A 24,764-nucleotide genomic window follows, 5' to 3' on the forward strand; every position below is an offset into this window, starting at 1 on the left:
ATTCCAGAACTATTCAGTTTTTATCTCAGAATCCAATTCGGAAGGGAGGGTTATTTTCACTTTTTTCTTCTATAAATTTTGTACCCTAATGAGTGATTAGCAATTTAGAGGGTTGTTTGCGAAATTTAGCAATTAGCAAATTAGCCATTTAACAATTTGGAAATTTAGCAAATTAGCCATTTAACAATTTGGAAATTTAGCAAATTAGCCATTAACAATTAGGAAATGTAGCAATGCATCACATGATTCACATTCCGTACAAAAGAGGCCCTAATTCTTTTCGTAAACCCTTTACTTTATAAATCTCTCACCTTTCTTTGTCGACAGAAGAATCCTCCGTCATTGCTAATCAGAAAATAGAAGCGTTCGAGAAGCGACTCTGTGTAAGGTCTAAAATCGTGGGATCTCTTAGTCTCTTCGAAGATGGGTGGTGCGGTGAAGGATATTGCTTCAAAGGCGGAGCTTGATAACTTGCGCCAGAGCGGCGCACCTGTCGTGCTTCACTTCTGGGCTTCTTGGTGTGATGCTTCGAAGCAGATGGATCAAGTTTTCTCTCACCTCGCCACCGATTTCCCTCGCGCTCACTTCTTTAGGGTTCGTCGCAGTTTTTCTGAATCCCCAAACCCTATCAATTTATCTCCTTCCTGTGTAATTAGTGTTTTATTGATATGTTTATGGCTTCTCTTTCTCAGGTAGAAGCTGAGGAGCATCCCGAGATATCTGAGGCTTACTCTGTTGCTGCTGTGCCGTATTTCGTCTTCTTCAAGGTAAATTTATAGTTTTTGCTATGTTTGATCGAAAGTTGAAGGATTTAGGGCTTAAAGGTGTTGTTTGATTAGTTTGTATCTCTGTTAATTAAGATGATTTTCCAAGATAGTCTAGCTCTAGAGCGTATAGGAGAATAATCAGAACAAGACGTCTATAATACATCATCGGTGTAGAATCAAACTTAACTGATTCTTCGTTTTGCTTTGTTTGGTTGCAATTTCCTGTCTTCCTGGTATTCAGAGTGTGTTCAAAGCTTGAATCTTTGTCCCTGCACTGTAGTTAAAGCTTGTTACCTTCTTTCTGACTATGAATTTCTCTTTTCCTCCCCTTATTGAAGGATGGCAAAACTGTGGATACACTTGAGGGAGCAGATCCTTCGAGTTTAGCCAATAAGGTTGGCAAAGTTGCCGGTTCTAGTACTAGTTCTGAGCCTGCGGCTCCTGCAAGCCTAGGGTTAGCTGCAGGGCCAACGATTCTTGAAACTGTGAAGGAGAATGCTAAAGCTACTGCGAAAGACCGAGCTGAGCCTGTATCCACCACTGATGCTCTCAACACTCGTTTGGAAAGACTTACACACTCTCACCCTGTCATGTTATTCATGAAAGGTACACCTGAAGAGCCTAGGTGTGGGTTTAGCAGGAAAGTAGTTGACATATTGAAAGAGGAGAAGGTTGATTTCGGAAGTTTCGATATACTTTTGGACAACGAAGTGCGAGAAGGTTTGAAAAAATTCTCCAACTGGCCAACATTTCCTCAGCTGTACTGCAAGGGAGAGCTTCTTGGTGGATCTGATATTGTGATAGCGATGCACGAGAGTGGTGAACTAAAAGAAGCATTCATAGATCAGGGAATTAGTTCAGGTGGCTCAAAAGAAACTCATGATGAAACTGGAAAAGGAGGAGGGATAAGTTCAGGCAACACAGGGTTAAGTGAGACCCTCCGAGCTCGGCTCCAAGGCCTGGTCAATTCCAAACCAGTTATGCTGTTCATGAAAGGAAAACCAGAAGAACCAAAGTGTGGGTTTAGTGGGAAAGTTGTTGAAATTCTTAACCAAGAAAAAATCGAGTTTGGGAGTTTCGATATACTCTTAGATGACGAAGTTCGTCAAGGGCTTAAAGTGTATTCAAACTGGTCGAGCTATCCTCAGCTCTACGTCAAAGGCGAGCTTCTAGGTGGATCAGACATTGTCTTGGAGATGCAAAAGAGCGGTGAGCTGAAAAAAGTTTTGTCAGAGAATGGGATCATTGGAAAACAGAGTCTGGAAGATAGATTGAAGACGTTGATCAACTCTGAAAAAGTTATGCTTTTCATGAAAGGCTCGCCGGATGAACCCAAGTGCGGATTTAGCTCCAAAGTTGTGAAAGCACTGAGAGGAGAAAATGTGAGTTTCGGGTCGTTTGATATCTTGACTGATGAAGAAGTTAGGCAAGGGATTAAGAAGTTCTCAAACTGGCCTACGTTTCCTCAGCTGTACTATAAAGGTGAGCTAATTGGAGGATGTGATATCATTATGGAGCTAAGTGACAGTGGTGACCTTAAAGCAACGCTATCTGAGTAAGCAATAAGTCTCTCTTTTTTTGCCTTGGTGAGAAAATTCTATTTCTGATGGTCATAATAATGTGTTTAGGTGTTACAGACATTGTTGTTACTTAAGGTTTGTTTGCTTATTTCTATAATTAAAGAAACACTTTGATGCATATCAGATTCATGACTTTTGTGTCCATTGTATCAACATAATCGTTTTTTCTTAGAAAAAAGGCTCGAGACCTAAACTTTTCGGTCTGAAGTTGTGTGTTCTTGAACATCAGACCTTTATGTGTGGTATATTATAAACGGAGACGAACTTGATTTTTTTTTTTTAATCAAACCATCAATTTGTAACTTGATTGGTATCGATATAATAATAGTGAATGAACCATACTCTATGCACATAAACAAAAATTTCTTGAACTAAACCGAATTAAACCAAAAATGTCTACAGAGGAAACTCGCCAAAAAGGTGCTGTGACACAAAAAATACACAAATTCAAAATTGAGGATATAAGGATTCATAAGAAATGGGTAAAAAAACTTCACTGATGGTTTTGTTTTGTATTTTTTAAATGATGAATTTAGATATTTTTTTTTAAATGTATTTTAATAGTTCTTTTAAAACTAATGCATATTATATGCTTTGTGCTTTAAATGAAAGAAACAAATTTTAAGATTGTCCTGCTGATGAGGCACAACCACACATGTGCGCCTGAAAGAAAAGATGATTTGAATCCTGAAGTAAAATTATTACTAAAATAGTTTGACTTGAATCTGAGCAAATGTTTTTACACAATTAAATACTCTAAAAACAAACTCTTGTTTTGGTAATTGCAAGATGGAAGATCCTGAGCTTCATCCTATCAATATAGGCGTTCATGTGGAGATTAAATCTCAAGAATGTGAATAGTTTGAAGGAACATTGATAAAAATAAATGAAAAATGTCTACATTGTTGAATACTCAAACATTTTTGCGGATAAAGAGACAAAGCTGAAGAAGGTTTTGGAGTGTGTCAACAAACATCAAATGCGTCCAAAACAACCATCATTTGGAGATAGTCCAAGAGAGTTTGATCTGCTATGAGAAATCGATGTATTTAGATGGTGGGCAAGAAAAATAATCGTTGTCAAACCGGCTAACATATACAAAGTCAGAATATTTCAGTTGGATGAACTTCAACTAATTTCTGATAAAGATATTCGACCTAGAATGAAGTGGGAAAATGGTGAAGAGTCTATTAAATCTATTGGTTGAATTGGCAGATTTCTAGAGATTTTATGAAACTGATTCTCTCTTTTATAATATTATATATATTAGAACTTGTGCTACATGAGTTATTATATCCATTAAAGCTTCCATTACATCACTTTACAATTCTAAATAAAATTTATGAATTCTGATAATTTCTATGTAAAATTAATATTTTGGATGCGATCAAGTTTGAATATCAAATATGGTATGAAGTTTTGACTTAAATAATGAATATTCAACAAATATACATTAACAAATTGTATTAGACTGCACAAAATTCGATCAAATGGTATAATATTAACTTCATGAAGTCAAATATAAAAACTACATTAACAATGCCAAAATGAATAAACTAAACTTGTTGGAAAAGACTGAATTTGGTACTAAAACAAGATACTTCTTTTCTGAGTTAATAGAAGTGGTTGTAACTCCAATCTTCACAATTTCAAAAACAAATTAGATATGCGTGAAAAAAACTTTAAATTAGACAAGAATAACAGAGAGAACTTGATAATTACATAGACGTTGATGGAATCTCCAAGCAAAATAAAGAAAATCAGTAAAACATAAACAAAGAAAATTGCAAAAGCAACTTTTAAAACATTAAAAAATACACCCAAGTCCACCAAACTTGAGGAGAGTTTGAATATCATAATCGTCTTTCCAGAAAAATTGATTGAGTAAAGTTAACGATTAGTTATCCTAAGTATCACAAGAAAATATATTTAATTTTTCTTCACTTGTAGATCAAACATCATAATCGACATCATGTTTTGACTACATTGATGTTCTTTCTTTATTGATCAAGCATCATGTTCTTAAAATCTCAATCAACTGTAACAATCAGAAAAACAATCAGAAAATCAATCAGAAAATCACACTATATGCTTCTAAAGAATGTTATGACATGCAATTACTACTTTATGTATTGGTACTTGTATATAATACTTTGAATGTCATGACTGTGCAATCCAAAAGCTAGGATCTAACTCTAACGGTTGGAATTACTCTTTTAAGTATTGCATGACGTTGCCTGGCTTTGAGCAGTCTCGGAAAGCGTGTTTTGCTACGGTTCTGAATCTTGGGCTTTGTGGTGTTTTTCTGCGTTTCCAGACCTGGTGGTTCTGTGGTCTTTCGATCAACAACACTTGATGAAGATTGCATAAGGTGTTCAACAATATTCAAAGAAATTAGGTCGATTTTCATGAATTTTAATTTAATTTTCCGTGAGTCGACTCAACAAAGCTGCCGGCAGAGAAAATAGGTGATGGCTTTTTCCAGTAGAACGTGATACAGAAAGCGACACGTGTTAGCCATGAATTAATCCTTATCTTTTTTTTTTTATTAGTTTCTAGTTATGATGAGCTAAATTGTATAATGGATTTTGAATACTTGTAGTTCAGCCCCTTTAATGGGTTTTATGAATCAGACAAAAAAAAAAGTATTGATACTTGTATATGAAACAAAATCAAACCAAATTCGTTCAAGAAAAGTGAACTGAGTGAAAATCAGTAAATAAATTGATCGGTATCTATGCATATAAACCAAAATTTCTGCAACTTAACAGAAAATACAATTATTTTAAATGATTTTATTTTTACCCAAATCCAAACCAAAATTTTCTCAAACTACAAATTTGAACAAAAAAAAAAGACCAGTTCTAATTCGGTGGAACAGTTTACAAACCCCAAAAAAAAATGACACGAATGAACCGAATTACACTTTAACCAGAGCGGAGAACCATATGTTCACCTTAACCAAATAATACCAAATGTTCGATTGTAACCAAAAAAAAAAAAAACATTTTTGTTTGTTAATCCGTTAAACCTTAAACCCTATACCTTTGTTGTCTCCTCCATAGCGCCGCGTTCTCTCTCTCTCCCTCTGAAACTCTTGCTTTCTTCGATTTTCTTTCAAGACAATTGATAATCCCATTTGTTCCGGAAACCCTAATTTATCGGGCTTTGTGTAGTTGCACAGTCGAAGATGGGGATTTTCGAACCGTATAGAGCAATTGGATACATAACGAGCACCGTTCCTTTCTCCGTTCAGCGATTGGGCACGGAGACCTTCGTCACCGTCAGCGTCGGCAAAGCTTTCCAGATATATAACGTAAAGCCATCGCCTTTTTAATCTATTTACTTTACTTACTTCGTTTTCTCTTTGAGTTTTTGGTTAAATGTTTTCTCTTCTTTTTTTTCCTTCAATTTCTTGCAGTGTGCCAGGCTAAATCTAGTCATTATCAGTAAGCTTTCCTTCCTCTAGAAATTTTAAATTTTTGTACTTTTGAACGTTTTCTTGCTAAAATTCATGGATTCTTGTCTAAGTTATTCCATTTAGCTTTGATTTTCTTACACTAAATTCTTATTTGTAGGTCCTCAGCTTCCAAAGAAAATCAGAGCTCTTGCTTCTTTCCGTGACTACACATTTGCTGCTTTTGGAAATGAAATCGCAGTTTTTAAACGCGCTCATCAGGTATGTCTGGCTCCATTAACCTGGACCTAAACATGCCTGTCTTATTTAGGGTAACATAAACCATATATAGGCTAAGTGTTAGTCTTTCGAAAAAAACTGCTTGAAGATCCTTGATGCCCACAGCTGTCTTGTTCTAGTATCTCGTTGTGATTTTTGTGGCTATCTATCTATCAGGTAGCAACTTGGAGCAAGCATGTTGCTAAAGTTGAATTGCTTCTGTTATTTGGAGAACACGTCCTAAGTCTTGACGTAGAGGGGAATATGTTCATATGGGCGTTCAAAGGAATCGAAGAACATCTAGCTCCAATTGGACATGTTCAGCTTTCTGGAAAGTTTACTCCGAGTTGTATTGTTCACCCAGACACTTATTTGAACAAGGTATGTCTTACTTGGCTCATCCTTTTATTTGGCAATCCTTGTAGAAATCTTTGCAAATGTCTCTTACCCGAAACCACATGGGTAGGTTCTTATAGGGAGCCAAGAGGGTCCACTGCAGCTATGGAACATAAATACTAAGAAGATGCTCTATGAGTTTAAGGGCTGGGGTTCACCTGTTTGCAGTTGTGTTTCATCCCCTGCCCTGGATGTTGTTGCAATTGGTTGTGCTGATGGAAAGATCCATGTGCATAACATAAAATTGGACGAAGAGATCGTAACATTTGAACACGCCTCACGAGGTGCCGTTACCTCTTTGTCTTTCAGTACAGGTAAACTTAACACCGAGGTCTTGAAGTTAGTTTTTGTTCAGCGTATGAGTGCCTCTTTTTTTATTTCATTGCCATTTGAATCTGATTTCGTAGCAGGTTCTAGTTTATTAATCTTTTTTTGCCAACATTTTTGCGAGTGTAGCGACCATAAAAAGAGCCATTCCGTATTTTATTTTAGTGGACCTAAATATTTATTTTCCCATTACAGAGCTTTACCATCTATGCTAACTCATATTTCATGAACTAGAATTGTCCACACATGTTACGAGTTCAAAAGATGACTGTAGGCTGTTAGTAGGTTTTCCAATATACTAAAGTTTGTAATTGTACTAGTAGTTTTTGTTACTATCCTCTTCTACAGCTAATGAAGGCTAGTTACTTTTCAATGCTAACGTGTATCCTGTCATGCTAGATGGGCGTCCCCTGCTTGCTTCTGGAGGTTCTTTTGGTGTGATAAGCATCTGGAATCTTAACAAAAAAAGGCTTCAGTCGGTCATTAGAGATGCACATGACAGTTCTATAATCTCATTGAACTTTTTAGCAAATGAACCTGTGCTAATAAGTGCATCAGCAGATAATTCACTCAAAGTAAGCTGAGCTTTCACTTACCTGCCAAAACTTTTTTGCATCTACTATGCCATGTGATTTACTTTTTTTGATGCCTCGTATCTGTAGATGTGGATTTTTGACACAAACGATGGTGATCCTCGTCTATTACGCTTCCGCTCTGGGCATAGTGCCCCTCCCCTGTGTATCAGGTAATTAGCTTGGGCATTCAAATATTTGCTTAATGATTTGATTGCTTCCATTTGCCTTTACCTTGCATCTTTACTTGTGAGGCTTTATGGTTTTTGTTAGGTATGTAGTTAGCACTAATGATCTCTATTTATTAGTAACACATATAGTCATCCTACTGATACTAAAAACACTTTTATTTAGTGAAGTGTTTTGCCACTGGGACTATCCCTATTTGTGTTTCTTAGATAGAGTGGCGAGGGCATGCCAAGAAGTTGTCTTGTAATCATAAGTGGTTTCTATTTGTGGTAGGTTCTACTCAAATGGACGACACATTTTGTCTGCTGGCCAGGATCGTGCCTTCCGTCTGTTCTCTGTCATCCAGGTAAGATAAGTTATAGATTTAGTAACACTTGTATATCAGGATTATGAAATCGCACAGCTATAGAACATATAAGTAGTTTGTAATTTTTGAATTAGATTTTAGACATTGACTATTCATTTGTCACTTTACAACCAGTTCAGAAAGTAGCCCCATCGGCATTATTTTAACTGAATTGACAATCATAAGAGTTCAGTATTGTCAGATCAATTAATTAATTAATAATCATTTTCTTTTACTGGTTTAAATGCGAAGTTTACAAAATTGGCTAGGATATTTGTTAGACACCACTTCCAAAATTTAGTCTTTCTTGTCTTTCACTCGTCTTAATTCAGTTCTTTTTATTGGAATTTCTTTGCCAATGTGCTAATGAATAGCTTCTTTGTTGGAATTTAGTTCGATTGCAATTTTTATTCTTTACTGTTAATGAGTAGTTTGTCTCTCAATTTGTGGTCTGTATCCTTCCAAAAGATTTGATGTCCATTGATGATAAAAGTCTTCCTTTACATTATTTACTTCATCAGGAGCAACAAAGTAGAGAGCTTTCTCAAAGACACATATCGAGACGAGCCAAGAAACTCCGATTGAAGGTATAGCTAGAAGATTTTTTCTTTTAAGGGTCAGTTAGCGTGCTTTTATTGGTTCTGATTGAATTTGACAATTGGCACACCTTATATATATCCTGTTCCTGTTGTTTTCGGTGTTTGAAAATAGTTGCATATGTAATGTGTGCTTGGAATTAATTACGTTTTGCTTATGTTCTTTTTCTTTTTGATGTAGGAGGAAGAGCTGAAATTGAAGCCTGTTATTGCATTTGATTGCGGTACTTATCTAACATAGTTGAGCTTCAGTTTTTCTATCATATAATTATGCTGGTCAATTTCTCTCATTCACATTCTTAATATCATTATGTCTGAAGAAACATAAACTTGAATCCAATTGATTTCTGAAAAATGGGCTGAGCAGTAATTAGGTCCAATGTGGTTAATACAAACAATTCTATTAGTTGATCCCCATGGAGATACTATTGACCCTGTTAAGTGAAGCTTAGATTGTACCTTATGTTACGTTCTATGCATGTTGATGAAGAGAAAATTGCATTTCCCATGACATATGTTATTTTCTTGCTATACATCCTAATGACTATTATTCTTATTCATTTCTCTCCGAAAAATTGAAGCTGAAATTAGGGAGCGCGATTGGTGCAATGTGGTTACGTGCCATATGGATACAGCAGAAGCATATGTATGGAGACTTCAGAACTTTGTTCTTGGAGAACATATCCTTAAACCATGCGCTGAGAATCCAACACCAATTAAGGTACAAGATTGAACTTGACTGTCCCTTCTTCTGGTTTTTACCACTCTCCTGAATAGGAAATGTAAAAGTTCTATATTGACCCCCTTTCCATAGGTTTTGATAACCATTTGCTTGTCACAAGAATTGAGTTTAACCTAGTTAGGCTAAAATGTTGTCAAGTCTCTATAATGATATACTGTTTTCCTTTGAAATGTGTAGTAAAAGTGGGCTGAAAACATTTTTTCAGTTCTTTGTCATACTATTGCACCATGGTTCCTTCTAGCATGTTTAGAAGCTTGGGGTACCTAGGAATTATCCCTTTTAGCAGCAGTGGTCTTTTCTTCTTCTCTAGTGTTACTGAACTCTAAAAGTTGCTTGTCTGACAGGCTTGTGCAATCAGTGCGTGTGGAAACTTTGCAGTAGTCGGAACTGCGAGTGGCTGGATTGAGAGATTCAACCTCCAATCTGGAATCAGCCGGGGTAGCTACTTGGATAAGTCAGAGAAAAGAAGTTACTCTCATGATGGGGAAGTGATTGGAGTTGCTTGTGACTCCACAAACACACTCATGATAAGTGCAGGATACCTTGGTGATGTAAAGGTTCGGAAAGTTTTCTTGTCTTATGTTTGGATTGTAGGATGCGCCTTTACTCCTCTTTCAAGCCATTCATTGCTTAGTTGATATGGCTGCATTAACTCTTGCTGATATTTCTGGTCTGTCTCAGTATAGACTGTTTGTAAATATTTCATTTGGGAAATACAGGTTTGGGATTTCAAAAAGCGGGAACTAAAGTCCCGGCTGGATGTTGGGTGTTCATTGGTTAAAATTGTCTACCACCGTGTGAATGGTAAACTTTGCTCAACTAAACCCTACTTTTTATTTCCTGTACATATCACATTTGTATCGTCTTTTTTATACTTTATCTTCTCATTCTATTGTTTCTGATTGTGCTAACTCCTCATCACTTGGGTAGGTCTTTTGGCTACGGTGGCAAACGATTTTGTGATCCGCTTGTATGATGTTGTGGTCCTGAAGATGGTTCGTGAATTTAGAGGTCATACAGACCGTGTAACGGATTTGTGCTTTAGTGAGGATGGCAAGTGGCTGCTCTCATCTAGCATGGATGGAAGTCTTAGAATCTGGGATGTCATACTAGCAAAACAGATTGATGGAGTGCATGTCGATGTGCCAATCACAGCATTGTCTTTATCACCAAATATGGACATTTTGGCAACAGCCCATTCTGATCAGAACGGGGTCTACTTGTGGTAAGTTCTCAAATCAAAAGCTCCTATTTTGTAAGTGGTAATCTCTCTCAAATTACAAATATATAGTTGTTCTGTGGTTGGTTTTTAATGACTTCACTCTCTCCCCTTGACATGTTCAGGGTTAATCAATCCATGTTCTCGAGTGCTCCAAATGTCAGTTCCTATGCTAGTGGAAAAGATGTCGTAAATGTTAGATTGCCTTCAGTCTCTGCGTTGAAATCTTCTGAAGCTGATGATGATATGGAGACGCAAGTTTCAGAAAATCCTGGAAGCCAAAATGCTGTCAGTTTCTCGATTCCCCCTAAACAGATCCCGGAACTTGTTACTCTGTCTCTATTGCCAAAAAGCCAATGGCAAAGCTTGATCAACTTGGATATAATAAAGGTTTGCATACGCTCTCTCTCACCTTAAATTGCGTTTCTTGTGCCAAGTTTTTTGGTGAATATAATCACAATATATGATGCTTGATGTTGTCATAGGCCCGGAATAAACCAATAGAGCCTCCCAAAAAACCTGAAAAGGCTCCTTTTTTCTTGCCCTCGATTCCATCACTCTCTGGAGATATATTGTTCAAGTCAAATGAATCAGATGATGATGAGGAGAATCAGGACAAGAATAAAGACTCACAGAATAGCATGAAGAAGTTTGATGCATTGGAATCTCCATTCTCAAAACTTCTCAAGTCCTCATGGGATTCGAAACATTGTAAGTCAAGTCTTTGATTACGTTTTTATAAGTCAATCAATGTCGAAGAAGCTTACATTTCTCTACGGAATACGTTTGTTTTTTCAGTTTCAGATTTCACAGATCACATAAAAGGTTTATCCCCATCAGCTCTCGACATGGAGCTACGGATGCTTGAAATTATAGATGAAGATGCTGAAGAAGAGCTGATCAAAAGGCCTGAGTTTATATCAATTGGACAACTTCTAGATTACTTCATCAATGAGATCACTTGCAGAAACAACTTTGAGTTTATGCAGGCAGTTGTGAAATTGTTTCTGAAGGTAATTGAACTTTTCATTTCCCATATTACCAACTTTATTTTAGGTTGAGAAACTCGACTCTAACAAAACTCTGGTTGATCCGATGACAGATCCACGGTGAGACCATACGGTGCCACCCTAGTTTACAAGAGAAGGCGAGGAAGCTTTTAGAAACTCAGAGTTTGGTATGGCAGAAAATGGACAAGCTTTTCCAAAGCACAAGATGCGTAGTTACCTTCCTTAGCAATTCACAGTTTTGAAGAAGCTTATTAACCATGTTGCTCTGTTTTTCACATTTGAGTTGTGTATTCACAATGTAACAGTTTTGGAAAAGCTTATTAACATAATCCTCTGTTTTTCACTTTTTTGAGTTGTGTTCACAATAGAGTCATAATTGGTGAAGGGTTTATAATACTAGTGAGAAATGTTAAAATCTATATACTCAATACTCTGAATCAGGTCTGGCGGTCTAATTAAGATTTTTGAATTTTGCAGTTTTTACGTTTTAGGCCAATTTTCGATTCGTGGTAATTTTTTTTGTGGTAATTTTTTTGCTGGCTATCGTAAATAAATTAGCAAAGAGTTGTCAACTAAAGTGTAAAATTGTTGAGCATAATTGATACATGTATAAATTTGCTAAAAATATATGCAAACTACAGTATTTAGACTCCCCAAAATTCAGATATTTATGGAGTTTAAAAGATATAATAGATTGATTTCTGTAATAAATTCCCAAATAATCCGAGTATTACCGATGAAAAGTAAGATCGGTTCAAGATGATTGAGTATAGTTTTTCAAAGTACAACCGTTTATATTCATTTTAGAACCGAATTGAACGTGGAGGCGAACGACTATAACATGCAACTTAGGTTATGAGTTCAAAAATAAAACAAATAATGATGTGCTACAATATGGTCTAAATAATGTGACTTCTATATTCATAAGAACATGAGAAAAATTATCTGGTTAGCTAATTACAGGTTTAACATGTAAAGCCGCATAGTGATCCGACAAAATCCGATCTGATGCTTAACAAAATCAAAACCGGAGTTGGACCAGCTGAATAACTCTTAAATGATAAATTATTAAAAAGATTATTTTTATGTACATTTTGGTTCTTATTATAAAAATAGTGATATAAGCCTAAGCCACTCTAATTAAGATCACATAAGCTTGACAAAATCAGAACCTGGATTGGACCCCAACTGATGAACTCTCTTAATTGATAACTTAAAAAGACTATTATTATATGTATGTTTTTTTTTATTTATTAATAATAATAATAATAATATGGACCACCTAATTATAAGCAAGCCATTCTAAGATCACAAAAATCTCTCCAATAAATTACAAAAATCAACGAATTAATTAGCCAACGTAAACCAAAACATACCAAAACAGAGAGCTTGATAAAAAAAACAAAAATTGAGTAATGAAGAAGAATTAAATTAGTCAGACTTATTATGAGTAGAAAGCTTCCTCTTCATTCTGCTAAAAGGGCCAACAGTTGAATCCATAATATACATATAAATAACTTGTGACCAAGACTTATACGACTCCAATCCTTGATAATACTCTCCTGCGATCTCTTTCACCTTATGCAGCTTATGTCCCGGTATCCTCGGGAAATCATGGTGCTCGTTATGGTACCCTACACTCCACGTTACCATGTTCAATGGACCGTAGTACGAGTATGTCTCTTGGTCCGGTTTAAAAACATAATGTTCCGAGATGAAATGTCCCGCCATTGGATGCATCCCTCCTCCAACAAACGTCGATAACATGAGATAACCGAGAGATCTCCATCCCAAGAACCAGACCACGGATACATCTAAACCGATCTGAATGAAGAAATTGACGAATTCCCAATAACCGGGTGGTTTTGGTTTGACGAATAACGGTCGAAGAGCGTAAAAGAAGAGTTGTAACAAAACCCAAATGATTTTGGCAAAGATGTTGGTTACTAAATGAGCTTCTGTGTGAGTAGGAACGTCCATGTCTATACCGTCTACTCCTTGGAAACGATGATGCTCGAGATGGTATTTTTGGAATGTAACCGACATTGGTACGCCGATTGGTAGGTTTGCGAATATACCGAGCCAGCGGTTGTAGACCGGAGTTGAGAAAGCGAGATTGTGGCTTAGCTCATGGATTGCTAAGAAGAGATTGTGATTGAGGAAAGATCCAAAGAAGTAAGCAATTGTTAGAATCTTGAGCCATCCTGAGTCGTGAAGGATTGCTGCTGCTGAGAGTTGAAGCATAACCACTATTGTGATCTGCAGTTAAGTAAAAACACACAAAAATTGATTATTAATATTTGAGGTACTTTCTTTATGTAACAAAAAAAAACAAACAATATTTGATTTATTTTCTTTTTTTGCAATCTCTTGGGGTGAAGGTGACATTTATTATCCCTCCTTAATTTTCAAAATAAAAATTGTTTTGAGATTAATTTTTTCAAAAATAGAAATTTTTCTTGGATTTCAACACAAATGTTAGATGTTTTTTTCATTTTTATCAATATTCTATTAGCTTATTAATTAGTGTGAACACATTATATAGTACATTAATGAGGGCTAAAACATAAAATTTAATTGTTTATTTAATATGTGTGAAAAAATCTATAACTGACTTATATTTTGAAACGGAGATGGTAGAATCTTTAGACTGAAAAATCGAAATGTAGATTCAAATCAAGAAACCAAAATTAAACCGAACCGAAGTTTTAAAATAACTAACCCCTATTGTAACATTCATTAATTTATAATTTTGTGCAACCGAATCAAATAAACCGAATTTTCTTTTAAAACTAATATATATTCGAACCCGGTTTAAATCGAACCAAACCAAAAACGGAAACGACCACCCTTAAGAGAAAAACCCTAATTATATAATGATGGTTAACATCATCACATATGAGTCACAAACTCTTTGTTGTGAGATCAAAAACGGAATAAGTTTGCCCTAAACGTCAAATTAATCCGTTTGTTATCTTCTGCGATCTCACATTATCTAATCTTATTTTATTTCCTTCATGTGATTCATATCTTCAAACCCATGCATTATCAAAAAGACAATGACGAACAAAAACAAAACAGACGAGACAGTACCCTAAGATTATATCTCAGATCAGACAATGCAGAGAACAATGGTATATATATATATATATAGATAGAGAGAGAGAGAGAGAGAGAGAGAGAGAGAGAGAGAGAGAGAAAAGAAGGACCTTGAGGAAAGCCCATGGATCAGGACCAAAGAGTTGTCTAATCTGAGGGTAACGAGAGAGAATCTCACGTCTCCTCGAAGCGTGAGGCTCGTCAGTGTAAGACCAGAAGAAATCTGTAGCCATGACTCCTTCTTCTTCTTCTTCTTCTTTTGATATCCTTTCACGTCCTCCTTTCCCCATTATTTTCCTTCGTCTCTCCCGTCGACTTCTTCTTCTTCTTCTTTTGTTTTTCCCGGTGAGACGACGAGAGAGAGAGAGATCAGATTTTGATTTGGAGGAATGGAGGTGTAATTTAGGAGATGCTGCGGAGATTATTCAATGAGAGAAGCCAAGAGAAGAAGTTGCACGTGCCCATGCACGTGTATGAGGGGGACAATAAGCCAACAATCTTGCAGTTTTTTTTTTTTTTTTTTTACTATAATTGGTGTTGTTTTTCTAATGATTTTGTAATGATTTGCTTCTGTTTTGTTTTGTTTGATCGGTTGTACTATAATGGGATTAGGGAGGTTATCATATTTACAGCCTGGCCTTTTTTAGAGTTTGTTTCTTTAATTAGTCTCATTCCTTTCTAATTATAAGATTGATCTCTATTCATATTTTCTAATCAGAAAAACGTCCATGAGTTTTTGGCATGATCTCGTGTCATAATAGGGGAAATTGCTCAGGTGTATATTGCATCAATTTTTTTGACAAAATATAAAGCGCGAGTTTTTTCTAAAAAAAAACTCAGCATATTTTTGGTGACTTTGTTTTGTATTTTTAAAAATAAAAAATAAAAAGTACAAAAAATTGTCTAACAATGAGAAATCTAACAATGAGAAATTGTCTAAAAAAATATCAATTTTCAAATTTTTGCAATTCAAAGTACAAAGTTTTTGTTGGAAATTCTTAGAATGAGAAAAATTATTATACATACCCGTGACAAGAAATCAAGAAAAACTATACCTCTAACATCGTCCTAGATATCATTTCTTCGTATAAGAGAATAACTTTTACTTAGTTTAGAGTTTATTTAGAAAATATGAATTTTGAGAATTGCCCAATACACATGTTTAGAACAACGTAGCAGCAACGTCTTGTTTGATGATAACTTTCTTTTTATAATATCTTTACTGACAATAGCTCTTACTCTTAGTATTAAAATCAATAGATCTTTACAACTAAAGGTGATTTTAGTCCGAAAGTCGAAACCTTTGATAACATTTTTCTATGATTTTTTTCGAATATGTCAGTGCATGTCTTCAGACGTCGTAAATATAGAAAGTTCTCATAACTAGTTTTGATTGAATTGATCCGTTTAAGCTAAATATATCGCTGTAACTTTAAATTAGTACTTGATATAAAATCGTGAACTACAAACCAAAAGCCAACGAATGAATAAACTTTTCATGACACAATCTTGCCTTCATGGATTCTACTACACCATCACCATCATGAACTCTATTACACCATCATTATCATCATTATGCTCTCTACAGTCACTCTACTACATCCCTTTTGAGAAATCAAAGAATGAGGTCGTAGCCTCAAGAGTTTTGACAGTCCACAAGAAGCAAACCTATAAACCATAAGGGCTCTACCAAGTCACTATACATCAAGACCCGTTTCAGTACACAGTCCGAATTTTGAAGAGACCATCTAGCTCCTGATTCCATTCAAGACTTATATTTTAATAAGTGTTTAGATGACACGGTTCGCCGGGAGTAAAGATTAGGAGTACCAAAGACTGACACCAGTGAATAATTCTATGTAAGCTAAAATTCTACTACCTCTTTAGCCCATTGGTTTGGCTTTGCACTCTCCTCAAGTTACCATTGGTTTGGCTTTGCACTCTCCTCAAGTTATCTTGATACTTGACAAAGCCAGTACAGTAGATTGGCATTTCATTTGATCTTCTATACAACACGGACCCAAGTTCCACCACACATGGGGCAGCAATAAACCCAACGGCTGGTCCACCAAGTCTCTCTTTCATTAGGATTTGGCTGCTTAGAAGCACCTGGTGAAGCAAAAGCAGATGTCTGCCTTAGGCATCTTATGCACTGTAATAAAGAAAACAATCATGTTACGAGGTGTGACCGAAGAGTATTGTATAGTAAACATTAAAGAAATGTGCAGGGAAATATATGAGAGTAACCTTGTACCAAACTCCATCAAGACCAGTTTTCCATGTCGCGGTGACAACATCCCTACGAGAACCCATAATTCCAAGATATGCACCCAAACCAACTGAAGTATTTGAACCAAAAGCTGCATCTCTTTCAGACATTCTGCGTTTTCTTGGCCAAAGACTTTGGACTCTGCTGTATACATCAGGCAGATCCAAGGAATGACTCTGCTTGAAAGTATCATCTGACGGGACCACATCCTCAGGCTCTGACCCGGGACCGCCGAACAAATTTCTTCTATGCCATTCTTCGGATGGCGGATGAAGCTCCAACTCCCGAAGTAGAAGACCAGCAGCATCAGCTCCTCTTGGACGAGGCATGTTCTGTTTATTTAGTTTTTATACAATAACAAAAAAAAAAGATCATTTGAGAAACCAGGGAAGAAAGAGAGAGCTCAAAAGATATAATTTCCTAATGTAGTTCACCAAACAGCACCAACAAGAACAAACAAACAGCTTCATTTTTTTTCTATTAAACACAAACACAGAATACCTGCATATGGGGTCCAAGAGCTGCTTCTACCACCTCGGGCAACACAGTGTAATTCCCATCAATATAGTGCAGTCGAACTTGGATGTTTCCACTACCGACCTGAGAGCCAGGCAAGGGATGCCCAAGAGCAGATGTTCGCTTGCAGAGATCCATTAGTATATGGAAAAGAACCCTCACCTGGAAGATCAAAGCGTGACTTGTCAACTTAATCATGTCACTAAGAGAATCTTTCAAGATTAATGAACTATCAACATTGGCATTTTTTTCCTTCGTTTCAAGATCTCAATCAACCAACCTAGGGTTCCCATTATCCTCACCCATACTGGTCAGCTTAAGCTCTATTCTTGAGGTAACAACAACAAGATTTTCACGGATGGTTGAATAAAAGTAAAGAGAATACATGAATACAGGTTCGCACCTCCTCAAAAGTATATCCTTGACCAGCATTCCCAGAACCCATTTTTGTTGTACGAGCAGAATTTTCATCAATCCCTTTCACCCCAGCACCCAACTGGGAAGTCCGGAATCCCTGGCCTTCCTCTATCCTGTTCAAGGCAGGGGTTGGTTTAGCAGAGTTGACCTCTTCCAACTTGCTGGTAGCCCCCGTTTGAAGTTTTTGGGAACTAATATCAGCATTTCTCTGAGGATTTCGTGAAGGTTGCGATCGCTGGAAATAGCAGAAGAGCAGCAGCTGGCATAAACGATGAAGGAAATGACAGTCCCCAATGAGGCGCACAGCAGGCGTTCCTGGAAATGTTCCTGTATTGATGCTGATTGGCATGAACGTAGCTGAACCACTGATTGGGCTTGCAGTAGTGTTTGATACTCCATCATTTGAGCTACTAATTTTTGCTATGGCACCCTGCATCCAAGCTTGCATTTGTGTGCTGCCGCTGGAGTTTGTAGTAGTAGCAGTAGTAGTGGTAGTAGTAGTAGTAGTAGGTTGTCCTGCGGCATGATTCAGTGACTTGTCAGGAAGAACTGCACATTAAAGAGTTGGGATATCCCTCAATTACATCCCTACAAGAGACATGCCAAGCCCAACAACAAAGATAACCTATTGTACCTGTCAAAGATATACCTAAAATGATACACTAAAATATATTGACAAGAGGAAAATCTAGACTTCAGAACTCATATCATATTCATTAATTCTAGGACAACCCTGTGTTTTCTATCATTACCAACCCGCAAGACAATGATATCTTCTACCACTATGTACCCTTCCCCCATTTGTCATGCTTAAGCAAATTAGACATGACCAAATAAACGGCATACTGTACTGACCCTGAGTTGGTGCAGGAGATGATGCATTCTGTGCGGGACTGGTAATGTTGCGATTACTGCCAGTTCCAGCGGAAGCAGCATGGCTCGCAAGTGTCCGACAAAAGCTCGCATAGCGTCTTAAACGTGTGATGAAATGAGAAGCAAGATCAAGAACAGCATCCACATAAGCCTGTATAAGAAATGAAAAAAAGAATTAGAGAAAGGCAGAAAAATTAGTAACAGAAAACTAATTAGTAGGGGCCGATCTGACTCTGCAGTGTCGCTAAGCAGAATCTTCTTTCCATGCGCTAATGGACCTATAAACTACTCTAAAAGGATAGTAATACGGTCTATTTCATATTATGTGACCCATGACCAGAATATACTATGCCGACTTTAAGGAAATAATCTCTAGCACAATTCGCTAACTTAAATTGTATATTGCAAAATAACCAAATCTAATACAAATACAGCGCGTCTTGGAGTAAGATACACCAGCAAAACTAACACATGAACGACCTACAACTCTTAAATGAAAACACTGCAGTGCAGTAACACTTCCCAGGATTTCATCCTTGAATTTTCATGTCATAAAAAAAAAATAGTAACCGACATCCTTAAACTTGGAGGTAGATTAGATATACCTGAATACTGGAAACAAGAGCAGGATCAACAGCCATTGCCTCCGGATTAATGCCTGATATTGTCTCCCCATCTGCTCGCCATGGCTCAAAAACCAAAGCCGAAGGGTTCACAAGAGCTGATTCAATTCCTTTTCCAAGCATGTCCAGTAACAACCTTGCTTGCATATCTAAAACCATGGCGCGAACCTCTTGAGCATTGGTTCCTTCAAGCAAACGACATTTGATCCTGTCTAAGTTCTGAAAACCATAAAAATACATGGTATTACCAAACAGTGGAAGCAACCGAAATTGGTAAGAAAGTAAAAATAAAATAAAACAAAACAAAACAAAAAAACACAGAGCCTCACAAGTAGTAGATTGCCAAAATTCTGTTCAGTTTCTTAGAATCAGATGCATTATCTATATTGGCTACTTCGATAATCCAAAATCAGATAACTACGGGCAGATTGTTTATCAAGAGATAACAAAGCTACCGCCAAGGCGCCAACCAAACATTTCAAAAGAGAGAAAAGATAAATGAGTTGGTTACAAGTTTAGAAAAACATACAGGACCATATTGTTGTCTGTGCTGTGTTGAAGGAAGGGAGTGAAAATCAGCATCCATGACAGCAATCACGCTGTTCAGTGAAACTGGAATCATCAAGAAAAGGAAACGCGTCAACCGATGCTTACAACCGTATATGATTCAAACAAGACAGTATAGCTTTTGAACCACTATGTTCTATATCATTCAGAGCTTATCATAATTTTTTAAGTACAAGACCCTCTTTCTACAATATGGAATAAATGAATGACACTAAGATATTGAAGAAGAAATCATCGCCAAATTTATAGTATGAAATGAGATCATTTTGTAAGCAAAACTAAACAATGGTTGTTCTAAGATTTCAGCATTAAAATCAATCATTATGAGCACTAATAAATTATACCAATGCCATCCTCTGCAGCACTCTGTGTACAGCCAACTGCATCCCACCAATCAACTCCGACCAAAAGACTCCACCAGAACCTGTTCAAGCAAAGTGTACCGTCATATCCACATGTCAATTCAACCATAATTTTTCCTTTGCAAGACAACAGGCTAGACACTATACACAAGGGATGACATACCTCTCAGCAATCGCCCGCTCCCATGTTGATTGATCAACCTTTGATTGGTTACGTGGAAGGGCAGGAGGAAGAACGCGGATGATTTTCAACATTGCACAGTCCTTGGCAGCATCATGCCATACAGAAGCCGAGCAGCAGCTTGTTGGTGAAAATGCAGGTGCAGCAATTGCTGAACCAACATTTATTTGATAGTTTTCAACAGGTGAAAATGTTGGACCAGAAAAGATATGAACTCCACCACGAAGAAAAGCAATCGCAATTTCACCACCATGAGCAGAATAGACGATCCGTGCAAGTGTACGAATATCACTTGGCAAATCAAAAGGGTCAAAAACAACCTTGTTAGTCTTCTCATCACCAGATTCAGGCTCCTTTTGTCCATCCACACTTGGTCCTGCAGCAGCTGCTTGATGGTTCTTAAAATCTTTTGTAGGTGGTATGCTCATATCCACTCTGGATACCCAGACAGTTTGTGTGGGGACCTGTCCACCAAAATTCGAAGTTGGGTTTCCAAATATCTGATGCAATACAACAGGTTGAACACTTGATTCCCAGCGCTGTACTCTCCAGCCTGTGATTGAGGGACCTTCATCTGGATCATACGGGGACATGTACTGCCCTGCAGACGTAGATAACGATATATTAGCATCTTGGGAACATGTATTGCAGATGCATTTAATTAGCATTTGTTTTCAAGAACAGAGTGAATCTTTTGTGCTTCACTATTTTTTTTCATACGGCAGCTCAGCTATTCAATATTCAATATAAGAGCATTTCTATATGATTGGCCAACAACTCAATGTAAAACTCAAAATATTTATTTCTACCACAGAAACAGTAAGAGATTCAGATAAGGATGAGAATTATACCCTCAACTATAACAACAGCTATAACTGAACCACCACGAGTTGGATCAAAAGCAACCGCAGTAACTCCAGATCCCCACGTAGTGGTTGCTGCAGACTGAGATGCAGCTTCAGGACTTACGTAGGCAGAAAAATTGGAAACTGGCGAGCAGCTAAGTGATATTGCATCGCTGGATTCTTGATCTGTGGGCTTCTTCCCTTGCTTTATTTCGGATATCAAGTATTCTTGCCAATTGAACAAGTATGCAGCTAAAGGAGCAAAGCCTGTCCAAGAGGAAGAACTAAGCGATGGTGGCACACGACTGCCTGTAGAGATTTTTGGAGTCGCCTGGAGTCCATTTCCAGGGCCAGGGGTCACCTCCCATACTACAATTGTTGAAGGGTTTACAATTGGAACCCCCGCTACATGCATGGCACCACTGTCTGTTATGATAGCATCAGCAGCCATAATCCCACTAGGGCCTGCACCTAAAAGACCTTTCTTTGTACTAAACCACTTTGGTGCAGTGCCTCCCTGGTTAGAAGGCCACTGGGACCAATGAAGTTGAACAGAGCCGGATGAGAAAACAGAGCATACACAGAGAAAGTTGGGCCACCGAGCTGCAACAAATGGTAGAGAATCAGAACCGTCGCAGAAATGCGCCATGCCATAACATGGAAAGCATAACATGTTGCATCGATCTTGTAGCATATAGGTATGTCAAAGAGACTGACATAGTTTCTAAATATATCAATAACAAATAGGATACAAGAAGTGAGAAGAAGAAAACCTGAGCTTTCAGAGCTCTGCGAGAGAAATTTCTCCTCGAATGTTGACTTTGAATTTGTACCAGAGCTTGGCTTGGAGGACAACCACCTATACTGATTTTCGGAAAAAAAAGAAACAGAATAAATTTCTTAGGATATACCTAGGGCAGCAACCTGATAGGCTGGGACAGAAACAACATTATATTAGCCCTTCAGAACATGTACTTCGCAATAATAGTATCATCTATCCATTACTCATTCCTTATCTGTTCATGCCTATCATTATAGAAACGCATCTGAGAAATTTAAATGGAAGATCTTTTGGGAGTCAATTTAGGTTCAATTACTAACGATTTCGCAATCACATTCCCCACTCTTACATGAATCCCCTCCGAAAGTCATTTAATGGACTCGTGAGGGCACAAACATGTCATGCAAAAGATAGAATGTCAAATAAGTAAGAAAATAAATTACATACTGGAGAAGCCCCCGCCAACCACTTTGTAACAACTGCAATGTCCTGACGCCATTCATGCTCACACTGCCAGGAGGTAGCATCGTGCACTAGATTAGCCGAACCCTGCAACAACAATCAAGATAACAGATTAAACGAGGGTGTGGTAAACATCTTGACACAGAAGAATAAGATACAGAGGACTTATACAGGTGACTCAATGGTCGATCCCAGTGATCAGGAGTACTAACCTGAGTAGGCTGCGTCCAGATAGTTATCCGTCCATGAAAATTAGCAATGAGTAACGCACGAGGACAAGAAGTAGGAGACCATTCGATAAATTGGACAGAATCACGAGGAGAATCTACAAGAACAAAATTGCATCATAATCATCTAAAACAAAAACTCTGGTTTCTAGAGCAACAAAGTTCACTGAAAAATAAAAAAGAAAAGGAATATCAAAATACCTGCCACAACATTAAACACTGCACACTCAGTTGGGCGCTCCGGTATCAAAATATGAATCGGGATCCAAAAAGGTGGATTTGCCTTGGAGCTGCAAGAGATGAGAAAAAAGATGAAAATGAGAAATAAAGAGATACAAAAATTAACAAAACTCAAACCTTGGAATCCTGGCACAGGTTTCGGAAGCGCAAGCTATAGCATTCAATTTGCCACACCACGCAACGGCACTGACAAAAACAAGGAAATCGGTGATTTCGCCGGAAAATTTGGAAAAAAAATGGTCGATCGGAGAAAGAGCAAAGTTGAAAACCTGAAGTTACGGCACAATTCAGGGACGCTCATCTTATGAAGCAAATTGGAATTGGGCTGTTTAAGCTTGACGCAGAAAACAGTGGCCGGACTCACAAGATCAACCTCCATTTGATGATCCTCTTTCTCTATGTTCTCTGTTGATTTCTCTAAAGATTTCTCCTCGACGACAATTGGATCCCTAGATTCAGACTCCTCCAGCTGCTGCTGCTGCTGCTCTACTTCTTCTTCTTCTCCTTCCTCCGTAGCAGGAGCCTCGATGTTTCCTCCACCGCTATTACCCAGAGAAACTTCCGGCTGTTGCTGATTCATGTCAGCGAGAAAGGAACAAAACCCTAATCTTTATAAAAATCAAAGAGTGACCAAAAAGTCGCGATTGAAGGCGACAGAAAGCACTGTGCGTAGAGAGAGAGAGAAAGGGTTAGTGGGGGACTTTAGTGCGGGGAAAATTCCAAAAACCAAAACCAAAATCAAAATCGAAAAATGCGATTTTTTTTTTGGTTTGTTTAGCGTTTGTGCCACAGTCGTCGCCGGGACGAAGAAAAACAAAACATTCTGATCAGAACACCGTGATGACTTTCTCTATATTATTACTTTTTTGCTTCGTTTTCTTACCATCTTCCTTTTTTTTTTTTAATTTCTTTATCAAGTTTAAAGACTTGTGGTTTGAACATTACAAAATTTAATTTTATCCATGAAAAAATCAACCATAAAAAAGTAAAAAAACAACTATAATTATTAGGACAGACTTGCGCGTATGCGCAGACCTTATTTTAATTTATATTTTAAATAATATATTTTTAAAATTTATATTGAATTTTATGTTTACTATCAATATTTTTGCATTTAAAATATTTATATTTTTTTTTATTTTTTCTTGATGATATATTATTTGTAACCTCTTCTACACCACTTATGTCAAATAGTCTAATTTTCTCTTAAAATAATAAGAGACTAAAAAATCTAGTTTTTTAATTTTTGCATAAAAACGTAATAGTTCACTTAAAAATATACGTTGAATATCATAGAGAAATATTTAATTTTTCTTCGATCTTCATATTCTTATTATTCTTGTAAATCTTACTAATATAATACTTATACTTATTAACTTTCTTAATTTACCATTTTGAAATTTTTTGGTTATATATATTTTATTGATTCCATTTTTTTGATTTTTAAAAAATTGTATGACATTTTCATGTGGACACCTTTTTATTATTATTTTTTTTAATAATTTTTATCTTTTTAATTGTTTATTAAATATTCTTTGTGTTTTATCATTTTATTAGTTGGAGTTTTATATAAAATTATTTGAAACTTTTTAACTTATTCTGTTTCATAATTTGTTTTAACTTACAATAAAATTTAATTATATTTTTAGTTTGAAATTAAAATTTAAAACACTTGAAAAAAAAGATAGAATGCATTTAAAATTTTTTGTATTATATAATATTTATAAATTTTAATATATTTAAATTAAATTTAAATATCATTCTAATATAAATACATATAAGTATTTATTTTTGTTCTTTAATGTATTTACTTTAAATTTAATTAGTTTTTTATTATTAATATTATAAATGGACATGTGTCACTCTCTCCAATGCTGATGTG

The 24,764-nt window shown here is 36.6% G+C and overlaps 4 protein-coding genes across 7 annotated transcripts; 2 read left to right on the plus strand and 2 right to left on the minus strand.

Annotated features, from left to right (window-relative positions):
• Positions 1–277: 277 nt before the first annotated feature.
• LOC18014452 (monothiol glutaredoxin-S17) lies at positions 278–2,554 on the plus strand. The gene is made up of 3 exons (XM_006396586.2): positions 278–594; positions 693–767; positions 1,106–2,554. Exons 1-3 carry the CDS (start codon positions 424–426, stop codon positions 2,324–2,326), a joined length of 1,467 nt encoding a protein of 488 aa, XP_006396649.1. The 5' UTR covers positions 278–423; the 3' UTR covers positions 2,327–2,554.
• A 2,858-nt stretch (positions 2,555–5,412) lies between these two features.
• LOC18014453 (WD repeat-containing protein 36) lies at positions 5,413–11,804 on the plus strand. Its single transcript, XM_006396588.2, has 18 exons — positions 5,413–5,663; positions 5,769–5,796; positions 5,926–6,026; positions 6,201–6,404; positions 6,490–6,733; positions 7,146–7,321; positions 7,409–7,491; positions 7,781–7,853; positions 8,375–8,440; positions 8,631–8,673; positions 9,031–9,170; positions 9,536–9,748; positions 9,911–9,995; positions 10,122–10,416; positions 10,536–10,800; positions 10,896–11,121; positions 11,209–11,423; positions 11,513–11,804. Exons 1-18 carry the CDS (start codon positions 5,538–5,540, stop codon positions 11,660–11,662), a joined length of 2,733 nt encoding a protein of 910 aa, XP_006396651.1. The 5' UTR covers positions 5,413–5,537; the 3' UTR covers positions 11,663–11,804.
• Positions 11,805–12,779: 975 nt separating this feature from the next.
• Positions 12,780–14,887, minus strand: LOC18014351 (sphingolipid delta(4)-desaturase DES1-like). The gene is made up of 2 exons (XM_006396589.2): positions 14,630–14,887; positions 12,780–13,679 (listed from the first exon to the last, which is right to left on the minus strand). Exons 1-2 carry the CDS (start codon positions 14,807–14,809, stop codon positions 12,852–12,854), a joined length of 1,008 nt encoding a protein of 335 aa, XP_006396652.1. The 5' UTR covers positions 14,810–14,887; the 3' UTR covers positions 12,780–12,851.
• Positions 14,888–15,979: 1,092 nt separating this feature from the next.
• On the minus strand, positions 15,980–23,591 carry LOC18014544 (mediator of RNA polymerase II transcription subunit 16). Of its 4 annotated transcripts, none has more exons than XM_006396590.2 (16): positions 23,152–23,591; positions 23,000–23,068; positions 22,844–22,932; positions 22,628–22,740; positions 22,401–22,502; positions 21,946–22,036; positions 21,179–21,775; positions 20,310–20,928; positions 20,129–20,208; positions 19,747–19,829; positions 19,200–19,436; positions 18,577–18,745; positions 17,708–18,237; positions 17,290–17,466; positions 16,767–17,120; positions 15,980–16,671 (listed from the first exon to the last, which is right to left on the minus strand). In XM_006396590.2, exons 1-16 carry the CDS (start codon positions 23,460–23,462, stop codon positions 16,525–16,527), a joined length of 3,768 nt encoding a protein of 1,255 aa, XP_006396653.1. In that variant the 5' UTR covers positions 23,463–23,591; the 3' UTR covers positions 15,980–16,524. The 4 variants fall into 4 exon arrangements, with proteins under 4 accessions (XP_006396653.1, XP_024009834.1, XP_024009835.1 ...); XM_024154066.1 differs by having other exon boundaries at positions 17,708–18,270; XM_024154067.1 differs by having other exon boundaries at positions 17,708–18,270; positions 22,397–22,502; positions 23,152–23,335.
• Positions 23,592–24,764: the final 1,173 nt, after the last annotated feature.

The sequence above is a fragment of the Eutrema salsugineum genome, unplaced genomic scaffold, assembly GCF_000478725.1.
Source record: "Eutrema salsugineum unplaced genomic scaffold, Eutsalg1_0 scaffold_3, whole genome shotgun sequence".
Taxonomy (NCBI): domain Eukaryota; kingdom Viridiplantae; phylum Streptophyta; class Magnoliopsida; order Brassicales; family Brassicaceae; genus Eutrema; species Eutrema salsugineum.

Coding starts and splice junctions, on each gene's coding strand:
- LOC18014452 (XM_006396586.2), top strand. CDS start 424: ATGGGTGGTGCGGTGAAGGATATTGCTTCAAAGGCGGAGCTTGATAAC. Junction 595..692: donor CTCGCGCTCACTTCTTTAGG/GTTCGTCGCAGT, acceptor TCTCTTTCTCAG/GTAGAAGCTGAGGAGCATCC. Junction 768..1,105: donor CGTATTTCGTCTTCTTCAAG/GTAAATTTATAG, acceptor CCCTTATTGAAG/GATGGCAAAACTGTGGATAC.
- LOC18014453 (XM_006396588.2), top strand. CDS start 5,538: ATGGGGATTTTCGAACCGTATAGAGCAATTGGATACATAACGAGCACC. Junction 5,797..5,925: donor GCTAAATCTAGTCATTATCA/GTAAGCTTTCCT, acceptor TCTTATTTGTAG/GTCCTCAGCTTCCAAAGAAA. Junction 11,122..11,208: donor CTCATGGGATTCGAAACATT/GTAAGTCAAGTC, acceptor TTGTTTTTTCAG/TTTCAGATTTCACAGATCAC.
- LOC18014351 (XM_006396589.2), bottom strand. CDS start 14,809: ATGGGGAAAGGAGGACGTGAAAGGATATCAAAAGAAGAAGAAGAAGAA. Junction 13,680..14,629: donor ATCCATGGGCTTTCCTCAAG/GTCCTTCTTTTC, acceptor ACTTAACTGCAG/ATCACAATAGTGGTTATGCT.
- LOC18014544 (XM_024154066.1), bottom strand. CDS start 23,462: ATGAATCAGCAACAGCCGGAAGTTTCTCTGGGTAATAGCGGTGGAGGA. Junction 22,933..22,999: donor ACCTGTGCCAGGATTCCAAG/GTTTGAGTTTTG, acceptor CATCTCTTGCAG/CTCCAAGGCAAATCCACCTT. Junction 20,209..20,309: donor GAGCGGGCGATTGCTGAGAG/GTATGTCATCCC, acceptor TTGCTTGAACAG/GTTCTGGTGGAGTCTTTTGG.